Raw genomic sequence first — 21,620 nt, 5'->3', positions numbered from 1 at the left:
TCCTCACGTGCACCTGCTCACGCGCCCAATGCAAGAGTTGCTAAGCAGCCAGTGGTGTCAGGCCAACGGACAGTGGGAGGATTTAGTAGTGGTCTCGCCGGCCCTAGTTCTCTCGCTGCAGTGGTGGTCGAGGGAAAACCCCTTGAAAGGGAAATCCTTCACCACCCCTGCAGTGGAAGCCACTCTAACTACAGACGCCTCCCTTAGAGGGTGGGTAGCCCACCTGCTTCAGCAAACAGCAAGCAGAGTTTAGTCGTCAGACATAGCGTCCAACCACATAAATCTGCTGGAACTGCTGGCAGTGTTCAAAGCACTGAAAGCTTTCGAAACACCACTGCAGTGAAAGACTATCCTAATCCTCGCAGACAGTACCACGGCCATGTACTATCTGAACAAACAAGGGGGCACTCATTCTCCAGGGCTGTCCAAACTGTCTCAGAATATTTGTGGGCTCTCAAACGCAACATGTTCCTGTTATCACAACATGTTCCAGGGGAACTCAATCTTCTGGCAGATTTACTCAGCAGAGACTTTCCGCTGCCCAGGCAGTACGAATGGCGATTACACAGAGACCTCAGGGAAATTTGTCTATGCCCCCCCCCCCCGACGCCCCTTTTCAACAAGATCGTGCACAAGATGCACCAGGGACCAGACACTATTGGTGGTCCCCATGTGGACCCGCCAACCCTGGTTCGCTCATCTGATGGAGATGTCCCTATCTCCTCCAATCAAACTGCCTTGCCCGTACAACATGTTGTCGCAAGACAGAGGGGAGATGCTTACCCATGCCCGCAGACATTGAACTTAGTGGCCTGGATCCTGAGGTCATAGAGTTTGGACTCCTGCAACTCCCTCAGAGATGTATGGACATTCTCAGGGAAGCAAGGAAGCCGAACACCAGATCCTGCTATTCCAGCAAATGGAAACGGTTTGTCATCTGGTGCAACTCAAAGAGCATTAACCCGATTAACTGCTCTTCCACACACAGTGTGTTATACCGAACTCATTTACTTGACTCTGGACTGGTCTTTAACTCCTTAAAGGTGCACTTAGCTGCACTTTCAGCCTACACTACATCACAACAGAAAGTGTCATGGTCGAAGATACCAGTTATTAAAGCTTTCATGGAGGGAGTGAAAAGAATTCACCCTCCCATTTCTAACCCGGCTCCCGGATTATGATATATGATATGATATGATAGTTTATTTATATGGCACCTACACACAATGTGTTTCAAAGCGCTTCAAGGCAAGGGAGGGAACAAGGGAAAATACAACGACATTCTTACAGGCCATGAACAGTAAGAATGTGAAATTAACTATCATACTCGGCCTGACCACTGGGGGATAGTGGGAAAGAAATGGAAACAGACAGGCGACTACCGTATTAGGCCCGACTACATTTCTGGTAGAGCCAGAGAAAACAAAAGGTGAGGGAGAGGCGTGCAGAAAGGGAGGGGAGGAACAAAACAAGCGACTATCATACTAGGCCTGACAACGTTTCAGATACTGCTGGAGGGGGTGGGGGACAGTAAGGGGATGGTGGAGCGACATACGAGGTTGCTATCATACTATGTCCAGGGCCAATTCTGATAGAGTAAGTGCATAGAAGAAAGTAAGGGGAGGAGGAGAGGAGATAGGAAAAGGGTAGGGGAGGAGAGAACAGAGTAAGCAGTCAAAAAGAGTGGAGAAGCAAGAGGGGAGAGTGAATACAATTGTAAGTCAGTAGTAACACATAATGTTGCAAGCAAGGATACAAGATGAAGATGGGAACAGCATGATTCAGGGCCACCATGAGTACAAGACAAAGGAACATGGAAGCACTTACTAAACAAAGATAAATAGAATAGGATTGGACCTAAACGTGGGGGGGAGCTCCCTTCGAGCCCATGCACAAAGCAAGTCTTAAAGACCGCAACCTTAAGACTGATTTTTTAATAGCTATTACCTCCATCAGGAGGGTAGGTGAACTACAAGTGCTCTCAATCCTAGATCCCTTTGTAACAGTTCACAAGGGTAAAGACAAGGTGGTTCTGCGCACTCGCCCTAGATTTGCGCCCAAATTCATTTGCATGTTCCATGGGAACCAGTCAATAGAACTAACAACGTTCTTTCAAAATCCTACAAGCATGATAGAAAGAACCTTGCACACACTGGATGTACGCAGAGCGGTCATGTTCTACATGGGAAGAACTCGCCCACTTAGGAAAACTAATCAGTTTTTGTTTTGGTGGCGGCAGGAAGAGAAGGAGACGCAGTCTCCAAATCCACTATGGATTGTTAAATGCATTACACTCTGCTATACTCTTGCTAAGAGAGAGCTGCCCTTCAAGCCTAGAGCACATTCCACTCGAGGCACTGGGGCATCCATAGCATTCATTGCAAATGTTCCCCTCAAATCTATTTGCAAAGCGGCAACCTGTAGTTCTGTACACACCTTTACAAAACACTATTGCCTAGACACTCATTCTAGGTCTGATTATCAGGTGGGACAGACAGTACTAAGACATCTTTTCACTACTGTTCCTTCTCACAACCCACCTCCAACTCCGGGTACTGCTCGGTAGGCTATGCACAGCATGTGATTCTAAGCAGATCAACAAACATCAGAAGACATGCATTACTTACCGTCTCCGTCTTTGCAGAATGGGGCTTCCCAGAGATCGACCTGTTCGCTACTCAGGAGAACGCCCAATGCCAAGTCTACGCCTCCAGGTACCCCCAGAACCGCTCCAAGGAGAACGGACTCTGGATAACATAGTCAGGGAAATTTCTCTACGCTCCCCTCCCCTCCCCCCTCACCCCCATCGACTCCCCTACTCAACAAGATAGTACACAAGATGCACCAGGAACCAGTCCCCATGATATTGGTAGCCCCCATGTGGGTCCACCAACCCTGGTTCGCTTCTCTAATGCTAATGTCCCTCTCCCCACTAGTGAAACTACCCTGCCCGTAAAATATGTCGCAGGAAAGGGGGGAGCCTCTACACCCATGCCCACAAACTGTAAACTTAGCAGCCTGGCTCCTGAGGTCAGGGTTTGGACACCTACAGCTCCCTCAGAGATGCATGGACATATTCAGGGAAGCTAGAAAACCCAACACCCGATATTGCTATTCCAGTAAATGGAAACGCTTTGTCATCTGGTGTAATACCAAGGGCATCAATCCTATCGATTGCTCACCCACACACATTGTGCTGTACCTAACCCATTTGTTAGACGCAGGACTGGTCTTCAATTCTCTAAAGGTTCATCTTGCAGCTCTCTCAGCCTACACCACGTTGCAACAGAAAGTGTCATGGTGGAAAATACCGGTTATTAAGGCCTTTATGGAAGGGGTTAAGAGAATCCATCCCCCAATTTCTCACCCAGCTCCTGTATGGGATCTAAATGTGGTTTTAACCAGACTCATGGGATCTCCCTTTGAGCGAATGCATAAAGCGAAGTCTAAAGACCTTACTTACAAGACTGCCTTCTTAGTGGCTATCACTTCTATTAGAAGGGTCAGCGAACTACAGGCCCTTATTGTCCTAGAACCTTTTGTTACAGTCCACAGGGATAAGGTGGTTCTGCGCACTCATCCCAGATTTGCGCCTAAATTAATCTCGAAGTTCCATGTGAACCAATCGATCGAACTACTCACTTTCTTCCAGAATCCCACGAGCATGGCCGAAAGAAGCCTTCACACACTAGATGTGTGCAGGGCAGTCATGTTCTACGTGGAAAGAACTAAACCACAGAGAAAAACAAACCAATTTTTCGTTTCAGTGGCAGCTGGCAGAGAAGGGCATTCTGTCTCTAAATCAGCTATCTCAAGGTGGATAGTCAAATGCATCACACTGTTACGCTCTTGCTAAGAGAGAACTGCCCTTCAAGCCTAGAGCAGACTCTACTCGGGGCATTGGGGCTTCCATGGTATTCATTGCAAATATTCCCCTAGAGTCCATTTGCAAAGCGACAACCTGGAGTTCTGTACACACCTTTACAAAACACTATTGCCTAGACAATTATTCTAGATCTGACTCTCAGGTGTGACAAGCAGTATTAAGACATCTTTTCTCTACTGTTCTTCTCACATCCCACCTCCAACTCCAGGTTGTGCTCGCTTGTCTATGCACAGCATGTGATTCTAAGCAGATTAACAAGCATCATAAGGCATGCATTACTCACCGTAATAGAATTTCTGATGATTGTTTCTGCTTAGGTTCACATGCGCCCTCCATGCCTCCCCGCTCGGGGTGGAAGGAACATAGACGTCTTACTACTTTCTCTCTTCATGTAATCACTCACAATAGCCTTGGGCTCACTCATGACAGAAAAAATAAAGTCGGAGGGACCTCAGCACGTGAGGGATTTTGAGTACACTACACGTCACGATAGGGATAGTGTTACAGGCATGCCTATGCTGACGTCCCTGAAAGACAAAAAGCAATACTCTGCGTTTACCACTGGATGTCGGACCATATGCACAGCATGTGAATCTAAGCAGATACAATCATCAGAAATGCTGTTACTGCGAGTAATGCATGTCTTCTGATGCTTGTATATGCTTAGATTCACATGCTTCCTCCGCACTTGGAGTTGATGGTACATAGACGTTGTTCACCTTTTCTTTACTCATGCATTCACTTCATGCTCCCTCTTGTCAGAAACAAAACAATCGGATGGACCTCGATGTGAGAAGGATAATGGGTACAATACATGTCACACAGGGATAGTATTACAAACCCGCCCAGTCGACGTCCCTTTTCAAAGTTCGAAAACAAAATGCAATACTCTGCACCTACCATTAGATGTCAGCCTATGCACAGCATGTGAATGTAAGCAGATACAAGTATTAGAAATTCAATTACGGTAAGTGTTAGGCACAGTTTGTATGCAGTACTTTTTGGGACCACTAAACACAACTAGGACTACAGGTGTAAGCAAACCAACCTTTGGTATAAGTCTGTACTTCACAGTTTTGGTAGCGTTGCTTAGCAGCCAGGCTTATCTCGAGGGGAATGTGAGCTGTAATAATGTTACACAGAGGTCTACAATCACAAGTATTCAAATAGACTCTTATCCTCATGGTTTATTGGTAAAACACTTATAAATTTATTTCATAGTCAGTTATAAAACATTCAATAAAAGGAGGCAATATATCTCACACACAAATATACTTCAGTACTTTACACTGTACGTTTCTGAGGAATTTAAACTACTTTGAAATAGGAGCAAAAAGGCATAGGTTAATAAAAAGAAGCTTACAGTTATTCTTAGACACTGCTAATACTTTGAGTTCACCAGAGCAGTCAATTAAATGCAATAGGTTAGGCGAAAGTCAATGGGCTAAAGTCTTGTATAGGGTAAAGCAGTTCTGGTAATTAAACAGAAAAGTCTTTGCCAAAGTTCTCAGAAGTACGTAAAAGAAAGGTTCATATGTTGGGTCACAAGCTGAATAGGCCTGCAAGTTGCCAAAGTTTCAAGCACTTTCGCAGTGAGAGGTAAATTCTCTCGGTCGGGTTTTCACAGTGCTTTACAATGAAGAAAAAGATGCAGCCGAAGACTTCTGTTCCTGGCAGTTCCTGCAGATCTCGATGTTCCTCAGTCGTGGGGACAAGAGAGAGGACGCCGGGGGACTCCTGCACTGGGACTGGTCGAAAAGTTGGCAAATCTTCATTTCCGGTAGCCATAGTCAAGCGCACAAACTGGTGTCCCTCTCCCGGGTTATTCGGTTTCCTGCAGCACTAAAATACAACCAGCTCAGAGAATTATATCCAGGTGACTTACGGTTCGAGTTGATTGGTCCCACCAACTCAAAGGGAGAAGTCGTCTTTGAAGGGCTTCTCTGTCGAGATGAACTTGCCAATTCGGACCTGCAGCAGGGCTTCACCGGGCAAACCAACGGTCCAGGAGTTGCAGCAGCCGTGCTCTTAAAGGTTGTCTTTGGTTCTTTCGTTCCAGTGGTCGACTTTGCCTTCCAAGCAAAGAGACTTGCATTTTATTCAGTTCTCTCCCATTCATTCCAGCCTAGCTGTCACTCACCCAGCAGGGTGGCTGTCCTTGCCTGACAGGCAGCCTGCCATTTACGCCAGAGTGCATTTGGGTCTCCTAGGAGACTAAACACAGGGAGTTTCGAGCACCTCCCTCACTTCCTGCCCAACTCAGACACTCGGGCGCCAGAGGCGGTCTTCAGACCTGAAGCTTGCCAAAGGCGAAGGAACAAATGGACCAAACCTGGTTTGGCACGCAGACACAAACTCTAGAAGGACCTTTCCAAAAAGAAATGGCGAATAAAGAAGACCGGGACCTGTTTAAACAAAGGGGGCTCAGACACCATCTTGAAAAACATGGCTCCCACGATGGTAAAACATGGTAGTACGTTGTAAAACCACTGCCTCCAGCCATTTCGAGAGGAAAGGGTAGCATTGGACTGCTACATGAGTTTCTAGTCATAGGGGATACTAAGTAACCCCTGCAGCACTCTATTGTAAGATAGGGTGTGCTAGGTCTAGGAATTTAAAAAGACTAGTAAAGTCAATTTCACTTTTCTTTCTCTGGGAAACAGTAGTTTATCCAAGAGAAGTTATTTAAACCTTGGGACAGCCTAAAAGGCTTCCCTGTGTCACTGCACTGAGGGTGCTTTGTGACACAAAGGAAAAGATGATGCGTATGGAGTTGGTTAGACTCCATAATCAAAGAAACAAACACAGAAAGCAATTAGAATTAAAAAGTTCAAAGTCCCAAAGTTTAGCGAAAGAGCTGGAGGGCTCTAAGGTAGAGGGAATTAACAGTAAGTAATGTATGCCATACAGTCTCTGGCAAGAAGTGAGGAGGGTAAAACCACAGGCATGTGTTTTGATAGTGTAATGTGCATGTTAATGCAGAACATAAGCACTGTTGGATCACCAGTTTATCAACTTATAGCGGAAATGTCACGTATACTTTCTTCTAAAGTGGTGGTAATTGTAGGCATGTTGAATTGTAGTAGCTTCCCTGCTTACTCTGGTTTCATGGCGGAACCTCCCGGATTGTTCAGAATTTGCATAGTGTTATAGGCCCATTTTTAATTTTGCTCTCAGCAAATCTTCTTTGTTTATGGTAAGTTGCATTTTGTATGGTTGTCATGAACTTGCACCAATTACAAACCATAACCAAATACTACTACACAGTTGACCGTAATCTTTTGTTTTTTTCTTAAAAGGTACAACACAAAAAAAGATTTTGGCTCCTGACATGTTCACAGAATCTGATGATATGTTTGCAGCATTCTTTGATGTAGGTATTTCTTTTAAAGTTCTACTTTACTATTGTACTTTGTCTCAGTGTTAAAAAAAAAAAGTTTCATTTGAGGATACATTAGCTTTCGTTTCATCTAGCACTAAAGATAAAAATGACACCTTTTGCAGGATTTCTAAATACGGTTGTCAAAAAAGAGCAGCGCTAAAAAGGTTTCACAGCTATTACCCACTTGACTGCCATGGGTTTTTCCCCCCAATGCCAAGGTCTTTATTGGTGATTTTGGTATGTCGCCATTCAATGCCTTGTAACTTTTTTGTTACAGTAGAAATCTCTTTGCCAAATTTGGCCCCTTTTTTCCCCACATGTAAGCGGTCGTAATGGCACCCAGGAATCCTAGTTTGCTGTAGGGGGGTGAGAGAAAATGACCAAAAAGGAGAACATTTTCAAAAAAGGACAATAAAAAGATGTACAAAGAAGCCTGTGTTTTTTTTCCTTGTAAGGGCTAGAAACAAATGGTTTGCTGTGCTGAATTCCCCATTTTCCTGGCTTTCAATAACAGGTTGAGTGGAAACGAAAGAAAAATATTTTGATATGGTTATCAACCGTTTTGTGAGAGGTAGGCGATTTTGTCCTATTATTCCAATAGGACATGCGTGGACAGAATGGAAGAAAAAGGTAGGAAAGATGAATGGGAGGACAGAAAGGCATACATTTCTGAAAGGTAGACAAAATTCCAAGTTTAGGACGTGGTGATTTGCGCAGGTCAGGCAACAACTATGTAGGGGAAAATTCCATAGTTTGGGGAAAAAGCAGAAAATGACTGAAAAAAAGGTATGTGGTGGAAATGGTTGGCCCGGTACGGCAATGGCTTTTTTGAATTTTGCGAAAAACAATGCTTTGCTACATTCCCCCGACTCTTGCAGTTAGGAAATCACATTTTTTGTAATGTTTCACAAAACAAGCAATACCACAACCCAAAAACGGACCCATGATACACAGGAGTTTTATTCTTACGGCCTAAACAGACCTACTTCGCATGTGTACATAAGGAAAACAAATGTGGTGAGGAAGGGCAAGCATACATTTTTTGCAAGAGCACAGGCAGACTTTTTGAAGTGTAGGTGACCTGTGCAGGTTACAAAAGTGTATAGTGCCTAAAGCAGTGACTAAATGTAGGTCACATTTGGGAAATGAAAGTGTTGTGTGACAAAAGCAAGAAGCAGCAAATGGGTCGTAAGGTTATGAAACCCACGCAAACACAACAAATGTCATACCTTCCTGCGTTCCCACGGGTGCCCCGACGCAAACGGTACCTCACATGTGTGGGTGCACCTACCTGGCCGCAAAGGGAGAAGACGAAAACACGGGTCACCCCAAGCCTTTCGGCACAGCAGATTCTCAGGAATTTTGCTCATGCAGACAACCTACAGATTTGCGCCTAGGGTGTCGATGCCACCAAGGAAAACAGCGAACCTCATGAACTTCCAAAAAGAGGACACCCATGGGAATCCACAGAGGGCTGACTTGCCCCAATCGGCCCAGAGTTCATTACCCAGAACAACCCGGCAAAGTAAACGTTGTGTTTTTCTCCAGCTAATAGCAAACTTTGTCGGGGATTGTGGGCAATACATTCTGGGGCGATAAGTGCAAGGCAGACCAGAGTCCGTCAACTTGCAAGTAAGCCGCCTGGACACCTATCTCAGAGCTGGTTGAATTTCCTCAGAGTTGCTGCAGGAAAACGTAGAACCAGGGAGAGGGACACCAGTTTGGGTGCTTTACTCACAGCCACCGAAATTGAAGTTTGCAAAGTGCTTGCTTTTTGACAAGTCCCAGTGCAGTGCAGGAGTCCCCCGACGTCCTGCCTCTTGTCCCCGCGACTGAGGCACAGGAACAGCGAGATATGCAGGAACTGCCAGGAAAAGAAGTCATCGGCTGCATCTTTTTCTTCATTGTAAGGTACTGGAAATAAGACTGAGAGTACTTACCCCTCGCAGTGAAAGTGCTTGAAACTTTTGCAACTCGCAGGCCTAATCAGCTTGTGACCCAACATATGATTCTTCTTTTTACAAACTACTTCTGAGAACTTGTGCAGAGACTTTACCGTTTACTTACCAGAACCGCTTTATCCTATCCAAGACTTTAGCACATTGACTTTGGTCTAGCCTATTGAACTGAATTGACTCTTCTGGTGAACTCAAAGTATTTGCACTGTCTAAGAATAATTGTATCCTTTCATTTTCTAATAATCTTTGCCTTTTACTCCTCTTGAAAGGTATTCTGAAATAGTATTGACGTATATTTGTGTGTGATTATATTGCCTCCTTCTAATGACAGATGAATAAATTAATAAGTATTTATCAAAGAAACCTTGAGTGTAAGAGTTTATTTGAACACTTGCGAAAGGTTGGTTTGCTTACACCTGTAGTCCTAGATGTGTGTAGTGGTCCCAAAGGCTACTGCATACAAACTTTGCCTAACAGGGACACATGTGGGAACGCGGGAAGGTAGAACATCTGTTGTTGGCGGCGTGTTTCGGTGGGTGGGCCATTCATACACCTTTCTTGTCTGCAGTCAGTAGGCGTCCATGTCAGCAGTCACACCTCTAACAAATCACTTGCGCCACATCAAGCGCATCTATAGTCTTATAGCATGTGGACATGTGCTCACAATGCACCCGTGTCTCTAGCATTATCTTGCACATCATTTTCCAGCACTTGCATATGATCTTTGTCTGCATTCAAATGTCATGTACCACCAATCGTATCTGCACACTCAGAGCAGTGGACATCTGCTCACAATGCTACCGTGTCTCCAGGCAATATCTTTCACATAATTTTCCAGCAATTGCATATGAACCGTGTCTGCATTCAAATGTCATGTGTTTGCAATCGGATCTGCACACTGATAGCAAGTGCACATTGGCTCACTTGGCTACCTGGCCTACAGGCGCTCTTTCACACCAACCTCGGGCATGCGCATAGCAAGTATGTTGAAACATTCATATGTGCAACCTTACCCACACTAAACACGCACCTTCTAACATGCTAATCATTTCTGCAGTGCTGGGAAAGTGCATTCATAGAAATGGCATCTGCATGTTCTACGTAGCTTAACCTGACTCACACACCAATCGTATCCAAGAAATTCCTACAGAAGACATTTCAGTTACACAGCAGATAAAGTTGAGGTAAAACAATAAAGAAGGCAGGGTGTTATGAGGTAAGCAAGACACCACCGCCATACAGATGGTGTCCAAGTACCACTTTCATGACACTTAGACCTCAAGCGAGGGAGCCAAAATGGCGTGTACTATTTTCAAAAGACACCCTTTGAGTGGAGGAAACCTCAATGGTGTTCCTGTCTTCTCCAACTCACCCCTCGAGTAGAGGGAGCGGGAATGGCATTTCTTTGCATGGCAAGCCTTGGGTGGAAGGGGGCGCAATCTCGTTCCTTTCCAATGTACGCCTGAAGCGGGGGGAGCTTCACTGACGTTTCTTTCTAAAGCAGGCCAGAAGTGGAGCGAGCTGCCCTAGCATGCCTTGCCAAGACACCCCAAAGGGGAGTGAACCAGAGTGGTTCCCTTCTTCTCCAAGGTACACCTCAAGTGGAGGGAGCTGGAGTGGCATTCCTTTCCAAGATGCACCGAAGGGGAAGGAACCTGAATTGCATTCCTTTGCAAGTGACACCTCGTGCAGAGGGAGCTAGACCGACGTTTCCTTCTGAGGCAGGCCTGATGTGAAAGGTACCGGAGTGGTGCCCCTTTCCAAGGCAGTCCTCAAGTGGAGGGAGTACGACTTGCATTGCTTTCCAAAGCACTCCAAAGGGCAGTTCACCACAATGGAGTTCCTTTCTTGTGCATGGCACGCCTCGAGTGGAGGTATCCGTAATGAATTTTCTTTTGCAGGCACGCCTCGAATCGTGTTCCTTTGCAAGTCAAGCCTTGAGGTGAGGGAGCTAGACTGACGTTTATTTCGAAGGCAGGCCTCAAGGGAAAGGGACAGCAGTGGTGTGCCTTTCCAAGGCAGGCCTCAAATGGAGGGAGCAGGACTAGTAATGCTCGGGAAGGCACGCTAAATCAAGTTAAGTGAGTTGAAATGCTGTTGCATTTTTATTGAAGGTACACCTCCAGTGCAGGGAGCAGGAGTGCCATTCCTTTGTAAGACATGGACGAATTCAGAGCCTAATGGTCCCTTTCAAGGAACGGTGGGCATTTCCAGAAATCAGTCGATCTCCCAATTCTTTTCCTTTGTATGACACAAAAGGAAACAAGGCTGTAGGCAGAGGGCTGGCTTGGAAGGGCATTGGCGACAGTACACCTGAGTAACCTTCCCTGTTTTGTACACACCTTACATTTTCTGTAAGGTTGTGTCTTCATGGCTGTGGCAGGAACATAATCGGCAAAGTGTCGATCTTGCAATCTTGCCACATCTTCTACCTCTGGAAAGGAGGGAATTTGTACATGGACCATAGTCATAGATTGAACAACTTCTTTTTAAAAGTTCAGAAAGGAGAGGTTGTTTTGTGGATTAGCTGCACGGTACACCACATAAGCATTGGACGTTGCTGAATGCATAATGCGTTTGGCCAACTTTTTATACCAAATGCGCGACTTGCGTTCAGCATGGTATGGCTCAAGCACTTGGTCTGCTTTATCTACTCCACCCATGTATTTGTTGTAGTCCAGAATGCAGTTGGGCTTCCACACTTGCTGAGTCTGCCCGCACAGAGTGACTGCTGAAGTACTTTCATCATGAATAGTACTTAGCATGTACACATCCCTTTTGTCTTAGAATTTTGCTGCCAACAGTTCATCCTGCTGCAATGCCATACATTGCAGCGGTATGAACTGTCCAACTTCTTACACACAAGTTGTCTGGGGAAGCCTTTGCGGTTACTGCGGATTGTACCGCATGCCAGTGTGCCCACATTGTTAATTTCCTTGAACAGTGGAATTCCTATGTAGAAATTGTCCACATGCATTGGTGACCCTTGTGAAGCAATGGTGTGACAAGATCCCAAACAATCTTCTCACTTGTCCCTAAATGGCAGGGTTTAGGGTAGAGTCTTTCCCTTTGTAGACTCTCATGCTGTAGGCATACCCAGTGGTACTTTCACACAAAATGTACAACTTGATCCTGTATCGTGCTCTCTTGCCAGGAATGAATTGCCTGAACACTAGCCAACCTTTTAACAACACCAATGATTCATCAATGGATATGTTCTGGCTAGGAACATATACCTCCGCAAATCGGTGAGTGAAGTGCTTCAGAAATGGCTGAAGTTTGAAGAGCCTATCAAAATTTGGGTCAGTTCTGGGTAATGCTGCCGAGTTGTGAATGAAATGTAACATACGTTGCAGTGCTTGAAAGCGATTTCTACTCATTGTTGCTGGAAAAAAAGGGGCTGCAAATGCCGCTTCAGTAGACCAGTTCATTAAGATAGACCGCTTCAGCGATATTCCCATCTTCAAAATGAGACCCCAAAATGTTCTCATCTCAACATCGGTTGTTGGAACCCATGAATGTTCTCTGGAATGGGGTTTGAGAGGGGGACCCAGTGACGTCAAGAACTGTGCAGCGTACAAATTGGTTTGCTGAATGTTAAGACGGATTTCTGAACTCTGTCCTGGCGGCGCAGAAGTTCAGAAGGCCAACCTAATTACTTGGAACAGGGTAACCTCTGGACAAGCCAGACCAATCAGGGTAGCGATCGCGGCGGTCAAGACTAGGTCTCAAGAGGGGTGAGGGTGACTGAAAGCCCGCAATGAGCACACAAAGCAAGGACACTTACAAACTACTCCAAACAGGTGTTATATTAAAAATATATACACATTTATTCCAAGGCCTTTAAAACAATGACCGTAGCGAGAAATCACAATACAACTCTAGTAAACCAACACATACCAAACCAATACAATATATATACAAATACAAACAAGTCTAAAGCGTTAGATGCACGAAATGTGTAGTCCACCTAAAAGGGAAGGAAAACAGGTAGTGCGAAATAATGCTTAGACCCAGTCCACCTTCAGAGGCACCTAACTAAAAGGAAGTCCGAGCCCTACGAAGAGTGGAGCCTTGTGCTCAAAAGTACCTGCACACGCTGGTGCCAACGGGCAAAAAGGGGAGTCTCTTCGAGGGAATCAGGCAGTTCAGTTTAGTGCACAAATGAATAACAACAGAGTTCCGCGACTCAAGCGCAGCCTCCACTGTGGGCAGAAGCAGAGCGCGAGTACGGAAAGGCGTGCTGTTTTGACACAGCGGGGAAAAGCTATGGGCTCCTGCAGGAGGGCGACCAGTTCCTAGCTATGCTACTCACCGGTCCCCGATGCAAGCAGGCCCAGGCTTTTCCGCGTCAGTTTCAGTCGCTGGCAGGTTCAGGAGAGCAGGGGACGTCTCGTCGTCGTCTAGTTTCTGCCGCAGCAGAGTTGAGTTAAAGATGTCCCAAACGAAGTGAACCCGCACAGTTTGTTACCACAGCAGGGCAACGGAGCGGCCGTGTGTATCTCAGTCAAATGTACACTACTCACTTCAGACCTGGGAACGCCAAGTGTACGAATAGTGTGAGAGTGACAAGGACTAGAAATATAACACAACCTGGCGGCGGTTACAGAGCAAGACTCCTGTGTAGGCTGGTCAGTCTGCTGGATGGCCCAGAGACACTTCCGAAGGCTTACGTGCAGGAGATGGTGAAGATGCCGAGAATAGCTGTCCCTCTATTCCAAGGATCGAAGTACCAGTACAGGCCTTCTGGTTCGATCAGAGGTAAAAAAGGGTTTCACAAGGTGACGGCAGTGCAGAGGTGCAGTCCTTCAGCGGGTCACCAGCGATTTCTCGGTTCAGCCTCGTGATTGCAGGATACTTAGCTCCTATATTCCTTCGTTCGTGAGAACTCAGGAGATCGACATGGTAGTGGCGTTTCCAGCCCCCTCTTATCCACGGTTCCCTTTGCGCCAAAACGGAGGGGACCCAATGGGAGATCCGCTCATCAACACTCACACCATACGTGGACCTATCACGGACCACGGTGGTCCCAGGCATTTACACCACCCTAGACTCTCTGGCACCCAGGATGTGTATTGGGACCAGACATCCCAGCCCACATCCTGGAGGCGCACACAAGGCCTGTAGAAGCCCGCAAAAGTATCTGTGTTTCGCGGGAAAGTACATGCCCAAATAAGGAAGGCCCCGGGTCGGCTCGGCCTGGGGAAGGTGAAGGGAGCAAGACGGTCAGCGGACAGGACAAAGGAGCCTCGTGGTCTGGCCATTTTGGGAGATAGGCCACCATTTTGGGCTGAGCGCGAGAAACGTGCTTAAAACGCTAAAAGGAGCTCAAAACACAAGAAACGATCGCTGCCACCATTCCCGTCCGTGAATCACTTGCACTGATCAGTTACAATCCAAAAAGAGTATCTAGGGCCTGTAGAAGGCTAGAGACCAAAGAGAGCAGTAACTTAGCTTACAGTGCCCTCTTGTGTCATGTTGCACGAAAGCCACAACATGATAAAGAAACTACGGAAAACAGCATTTCCCGGTACTGACTGTCTTAAGGGCATGTCAGTTTCCCCGTAAGAATGGAGCGAAAGCCCAGAGGAGTGCGGCGAAGGCTGCACTTCTCTGGCAAAGTCTAGATCACGGTGAAACACAACAGCAAAAAGTTTAGGGGTTGCCACATGGAAGGAAAATTACCCACAATTACGAAATCTTTCCTAACACTGAACCACATGTGCAATGAACCCATCATCAACAAAAAGGTTAAAAAAGTCAATAGGCTGAAACCCATCTGTATTCACTGTGCACCCTTATATACCAGTGAAAGGGGGCACAACAGGCTGTGCCATTGCTGGAGGCGCCCACTACAACTCAGCAGCCATGTCGGGAACTGGCACATTCCTTGCATGTCCCCTCAAACTTACAGGTCCCCTGCGTGTGGGAAGAGTGGGAAAACATTCATGTCCTTTTTCATCCTCTTCGTCATCAGATGATTAGGAGGAGGAGCAGGAGGAGGAGGAACTAGCATCCATCGAAGTGTTACTTCCCCATTCACCTTCCTGCTCACCCTCAGAAGCAGTATCTGTTTCAGATTGCACATCCGGCTCTGTGCCTTGCTCTGAGCTGGTCTCCATCAACACAGCGAAAGACTCTGCACCAGACATCATTCGACGAGAAGCCATCTCTACTGTCGCTATGGAACCCTTCACTGCCCAAAGAACAGATAAAGACTGAAACAATGCGTATGTCTGCTTCTCAAAGTATGGCACCTAGTAGAGTAAGTGGTATTCAGTGCCACAGACATGCACCCCACAATATGATGTACTCTCAGCATGCTACAAAAAACGGAGTACTATTTCGCAAACACTAACGTGAAATGCTAAGGACCAGCTCACTGCTTTCTTACAAGCGGATAGACCGCTACAACACACCTGCATTTACAACAAAGACAACAGAAAATCTAAGTAAGATGTCCTCTTCCGCTACACCTTACACAAATACAATTGTGGTGACGAGGATTGAACCCACAGTACCAATTCAGAGACCGCCAATGTGCGTTGCACCCTCCCCCCCTGCATAGGATGCTGGTGGATGGGAATGTAGCATAGAATCAACGATGTAACGTACTAGTGATTGGGTGAGTTGAAAAGGCAGAGGTGATTGTTAGGCAAAGCTTTTATGCAGTACCCTCTGGGAACACTAAAAACAACTATGACTACAGGTATAGGCAACCCAACCTTTGGTATAAGCTTGTACTACACCGTTTTGATGGCGCGTTGAGCAGCCAGGCTTATCGAAGAGGGGAAATGTGAGCTGTAGTAGAGTTGCACAAAGATTCACAGTTACAGGTATTCAAATAAACTCTTACACGCAAGGCTTCTTGCATAAACAATTAATAATGTATCAGTCAGTTATAAAGCCTTCTTCAGAAGGGAGCAATAGAATAGTAACACACAAATATACTTCAATACTGTACACTTTGAGTTTCTGGATCAGACAAGGTCCTTTTGGGATGGCCCACAGACACAACCTACACCCACAGTTGACTTCATTAACAAGTCTGCTGGGGACATTAATAACCAACTGTTGGCATACAGAATACTGTCAATAGTTTGTAAAAGGCAAAGATTATTAGAATTCAAGAAATTACTAATTTTCATAAGCAGGGCAATTACTTTCAGATATCACTCAATTCAATAGTCATTCAATAGGCTAAGCCAAAGTCAATGGGCTAAAAGTCTTTGTATAGGATGCAGCACTTGAGGTAAGTAAATGGAAAAGTCTTTGCACAAGTTCTTAGGAGTCCAGAATCAAGTTAAGAACCAAATGTTTTATTTATTTATTTTTTTAATATATTTTATTAGTTTCATAACATGAGATAACAAAAAAGCATCAATAGAAATATATCAGGCGTATCAAAAGTAAAGTCCCCAACTCCCCTCCACCCATCCCTCCCCTTCCCCTCCAAGATCACAGTCAGTTCACTGTTTCTTATGAGTCCTTGCCAGGGCCTGGGTCGCCTTCCCCGTTTGGCTCACCCTCCTGCGACTCAGGAGGAGCAGGGGTGTTGTTAAGGCCACCCAACGGTGTAGCTCCTCGCTAGAATCAAGTCTCTGCACTTGGATCGCTGTCTCCCATGCTGCGGTTTCAGCTGTGATCCACTTCGCAAGATCACCCCACCACAGGGGCATAGGCGGGCCCCAAGGGCTTTTCCACCCCATGGCTATGCGCCTTTTGGCCGTAATATATATATATATAAGGTCTCTAAGCTTATTCAGGGATTTATTCTTCCTGTTGCGCCTATATCTGCCCAGGATACATGCTGAGGGTTCCTCCAATTCAATATCAATGTCAGCACTGGCCACTCTGTCCTTCACTTGTGACCAGAGCTCTCTAATCACAGGGCATCCCCAGAACATGTGGGCCATACCAACCTTGGGTTCACTGCATTTGGGACATAATTGGGTGCTCGCACCGGTAAATCTTGAAATAACTTCTGGGGTGAGGTATGCTCTGTTCAAAATATACAGTTGAATGAGCTGTAAGCAGGCGTTTCGGGAGGTTTTTTTGTGGTAGTGGGTTATATCATCCCAGTCTTTGTCCTCAAAAACAAGGCTTAGTTCGGTCTCCCATCTGTTCTGGCATTTGAGGTCTTCTTTGTTGGAGCCCCACAGAAGGGCCTCGTAGATACGTGAGGTTTCGTGTATCCCCTCAGCAGCGTTTAGTATCGTTTCGATGCATTCGTTTTCCACGGTCTGGTCGACAGCGACAGGCCATCTGCTATTTAGGGCCTGTATGACCACTCTATGCAACAGAAATTGCCCGGCCGGGAGGCCCGTGGCAATGCAGAGATCAGGGAAGGCCAAAACCTCCTGTTCTTGGATCAAGTCCCCCAGTGTAGCCACCCCGAAGGGCTCCCATTGTGTACGAGTCTCGAGTTGCCCCCAGGAATGACTGGTCATAAGTGCTGCAATGGGGATCTGTGGGGAGTACGGATCCATGGACCCAACTAGCTTGCAGGCACTTTTCCAGAGTCGGATCCCCAACTGGACAAGGTAAGGGCAATGTTTGAGGGGATTCTTTCTAGTCCACAGCAAGTCTCTAAGAAGCAGCTGGGGGAGGGCCGGCTGGAGGAGGCGAGTCTCTGTTGTGCATTCATCGGCCATCCACCGCACAATGTGTCTTAATTGGCTAGCAAGGAAGTAGAGTTCGAAATTGGGAATCTTCAGCCCGCCCCTCTCGTATGGTCTCTGGAGGGTTTCCAATGCCACCCTGTGCCTGCCTCCCTGCCAAAGGAAGCCCCTACAGAGTTTGTTGAGGTCCTTAAGTTAAGAACCAAATGTAGGGCCACAAGCTGATTAGACTTGTTAGTTGTTGAAGTTACAAGCACTTCCACAGTAAGAGGTAAGTTCTCTTAGGCTAATTTTTATTTTATTAAAGAATAAAAAGATGCAGCTGAAGACTTCTGTTCCTGTACATCTCTGCAGATCTCACTGTTCCTGGGCCTCAGTCGTGGGGACAAGAGGGAGGACGTTGGGGAACTCCTGCACTGTATTGGCACCATCAAAGCTGGCAACCGGCAAACTTCACTTTCAGTGGCTGTTTCGTGTTTCAGATCCTTGCTGTACAGCAAATAGCAATAAGCGTGGTTCCTGGCTCTCAAGGTGGACTTACCTCACACCTGAGGTCCCGCACTCAACTGAGGGGGGGTCAGTCTTGGTCAGTCCTGCTTCGTGGGAGTCCCGAGGATCTTCCAAAAGCTTTAGGCCAGCTTACAAGCAACGCACACAATCTGGTGTCCCTCTTCCTGGCTCTATGGTTTCCTGCAGCAACTCTGAGGAAATTCAACCAGCTCCGAGATGGGTGTCCAGATGGCTTACTTGGGAGTGGATTGGTCCTAACGTATTTATTTAGAAGGTCGGACCTCTATGTAACCCAGGTCGACCCTTCCACCATTTGCTTACGTATGTCCTTTCATGTAATTATGCTTTTTGTGTAATATGTTAAGTTCTCCAGCGCCCAGTTACCTCAGGGTTAGGTGTGCAATACAAATAATAAATGCAAAAAATACAAAATACAAAGGGAGATGATCGTCCTTTGCAGGCTTCTCTGTCGATGCGAACTTGGCGATTCGGACCTGCGGCAAGGCTTCACCGGGCAAACCCACGGTCCAGGAGTTGCAGCAGCCGTCCTCTTCAAACTCTTCTTTGGTTCCTTCGTCCAGTGGTCGACTCTGCCTTCCAAGCCACCTTTTATTCAGTTCTCTCCCATTCATTCCAGCCTAGCTGTCACTCACCCAGAAGGGTGGGTGTCCTTTCATATACATGCTACATGAGTAACTAGACCCAGGGGATACTAAGTAATCCCTCCAGCTCTCTATATTAAGATAAGGTGTGCTGGTTGTACAGGACTAAGTTAAGTCAATTGCACTCCACTGTTCTGGGAAACAGTAGTTGATCCCAGAGAAGTTATTTAAACCTTGGTAAATCTAAAGGACTTCCCTGTGTCACTGCACCGAAAGTGCTTTGTGACACAATTGTAAAAGATGATGCCTATGGAGATGGTTAGACTCCACAACCAAAAAGAAACAGTGTATAAAATCACACTTAAATACATTAGAGAGTGGGAAAATGATCTCACTCTCTCCAGGTAAAAAAATCAAGTCCTCAAAATCCAACAAAGTTGCTGGGGGTCTCTAAGGTGGAGGGATGAGCACATTTTTGAGAATTCTCCCTAACAGTGATGAAGACAGTCAGTGAAGATAAGGAAAGTACATGGCAGGCCCTTCCAGACAAAGCTGGCACACATTGGACAAAACCCCCTGCTCATTCACATAGGGTTCTGTGTTGGAAAGGGGAAGGTCACAAGGACGAAACTACTGCAAGCGCCAGCAAGTGGAATTAGGCAGCTGACAGTGATGATGGTTTGCAACATTTAAGCAGCACAGACATAGTGAATACATTGACATGCCATGAACACTATTCAATTGCTAGTAAGTCGGAGTCTCGCTGTCAACATTTTTACTCACATTTTTATTACCATGACACACACTGCAGTAAGTCCTTCAGTTACTAGGCTCCCTCCCCCCACCCCCTAGCAACATAGTAGTTGGGCAAACGTGATTATGTCAGCAATGAACATGTCCATGCCTCTTTTTGAAAGGTGCACCCCGTCTCGGTGAAACATAAGTTCACCTTTGATGACCCCATGATGAATTGTCCGAATCCTATCATTTCCCTTTGTCATTCTTGCCAGCTCCCCATTCAGTTTCCTCACCGAGGTGTTGATGGCCCTTTCCTTCCCTGGAGTTCTCCAGTCCCTCATGGGAATCATCTGGAACCAGGCCACAACAGTGTTTGGAAAACTCTGTGATATCCATTCCAGTTCCACCATCAACCGCTCCAGTACCCCTTTCCGTCCCATAGACGCCAAATCATTTCCTCCCCAGGTGCAGCACTATAAGGTAAGGGGGGGGCGGGGCATCTTCTTTGCCCTGGGCATCGCTGATTGGCTCCTCTGAGCTGCTGAAGGCGCATCCCTCCCCCCGCGCCCCCCCCCCCCCGACAGCAAACCAGTGCACTGAGAGAGCATTCCTTTCAGACCCAGATGTGGTTGGCCCTCTGAAATGTCCTGCAGCCCTCTGGATGAAAGGGTGGCCGATAATCTACACAACCCTCCTCTTCACTAAGAAATGGAACAGGAATACCCCCATGATTATGGCCCGCCATAGAGTTGATCAATTAGCACAACTACTGCTTCAACATGTGTATTGCAACAATCCCAGACACACACTTTCCCCGATCCATCATGCATTTCACATGTGAGCGAACAGTTGATCACTACGTAATTGCCACATAGTTTTTTGGGAACGAGGTGAAGGACACGCTATTAACTTGTGCCAATGGATTTGTTGCTGGCCCAATTGTAATCCGTTATGGTTTCTGTTACTGTGGCCCACCCATTGTTCTGCACGGTGGTAAGGTGTCTTGCACGTACTGCACTGTGATACTTTGGCACAGTGACTATTTGGAGAGAGGAAATGACCTCCACAGCAAGTGTGCATTGTATGCTCTTAGAATATAGGCACACTGACAGAATGTGCACCAATCATCACAAGTGGATATTTTTTTGGACAGTTTCATTGTGAGAGCTTCGGCCAAAGCTCCAGGACCACTGGTGAACTTGGGGGTAGCCGACCAACAAGGCAGAGAGGCAGCCAAGGTCACACACATCAACACCGACCATCCTAGATCTCTGGCTTGCCAGCGTTACATCTCCCTCCCCTCCTCTGCCCCCCCTCAGGAAGGGATGGGGATCCTCCCGGGCTCCCTGCAAACACTGGCGAACTTGGGGGACGAAAGACCCACATGGGAGACGGACGCCCAAGGCCAGCAACATCGCCCCCAGACTGTCCTGGCCCTCTGGAAGGCCTGTGTTGCAGTTATGCCCCCTGCGAAAGGAAGGGGACACTGGTGGGGCTCACTGGGACCACTGCTAGACTTGGACGACACAAATGGTGACCTTTCCAATAAAATGAAAGCGCTCCATACCAAGTGCGCATTGCATGCTCAGAAGAATTGACCATCTGTAATACTAGCGCAAACATATTTGAACAACTGGTGATACTTATATGCACTACATTATTTTTTTTTCCTACAAAGCAACCAAAAACCTCTATTTAGGGCACACATATCATTGCCGACATGGCCTCCCCACTACCCATACCACTGACATTACAGCCACAGTCCCTCCCACCACAGTAACCATCCTCCCCCCACATTACAGTGCATAGTGACAAAAGGAAATCTTTTACTAATTACATAAGTCAGCGAAAGCTTTCGAATAGCCACAACTGCAAAGGAAACAAAAAAGAATTACAATCTATACTCAACCCTCCAATACTACA

General features: G+C 46.5%; 1 protein-coding gene across 10 annotated transcripts in view; it reads left to right on the top strand.

Annotated features, from left to right (window-relative positions):
• PRP4K (pre-mRNA processing factor kinase PRP4K) overlaps nt 1–21,620 on the top strand; it is a 1,306,928-nt gene that overhangs the window by 766,002 nt on the left and 519,306 nt on the right. For all 10 annotated transcript variants that reach the window (XR_011274234.1, XR_011274233.1, XR_011274232.1 and 7 more), the window contains one exon: nt 7,186–7,259. Coding sequence is in view for 4 of the 10 variants with exons in the window: in XM_069613497.1 (XP_069469598.1) it covers nt 7,186–7,259 (74 nt within the window). In the remaining 6 variants the exon portion in view is untranslated. The remainder of the gene's footprint in view (nt 1–7,185; nt 7,260–21,620) is intronic.

This window comes from Ambystoma mexicanum, chromosome 5p (assembly GCF_040938575.1).
Source record: "Ambystoma mexicanum isolate Mex_15411 chromosome 5p, UKY_AmexF1_1, whole genome shotgun sequence".
NCBI classification, from domain to species: domain Eukaryota; kingdom Metazoa; phylum Chordata; class Amphibia; order Caudata; family Ambystomatidae; genus Ambystoma; species Ambystoma mexicanum.
Note: the sequence above shows the minus strand (reverse complement) of the source record. Positions and strands in the feature narration are given on the sequence as shown.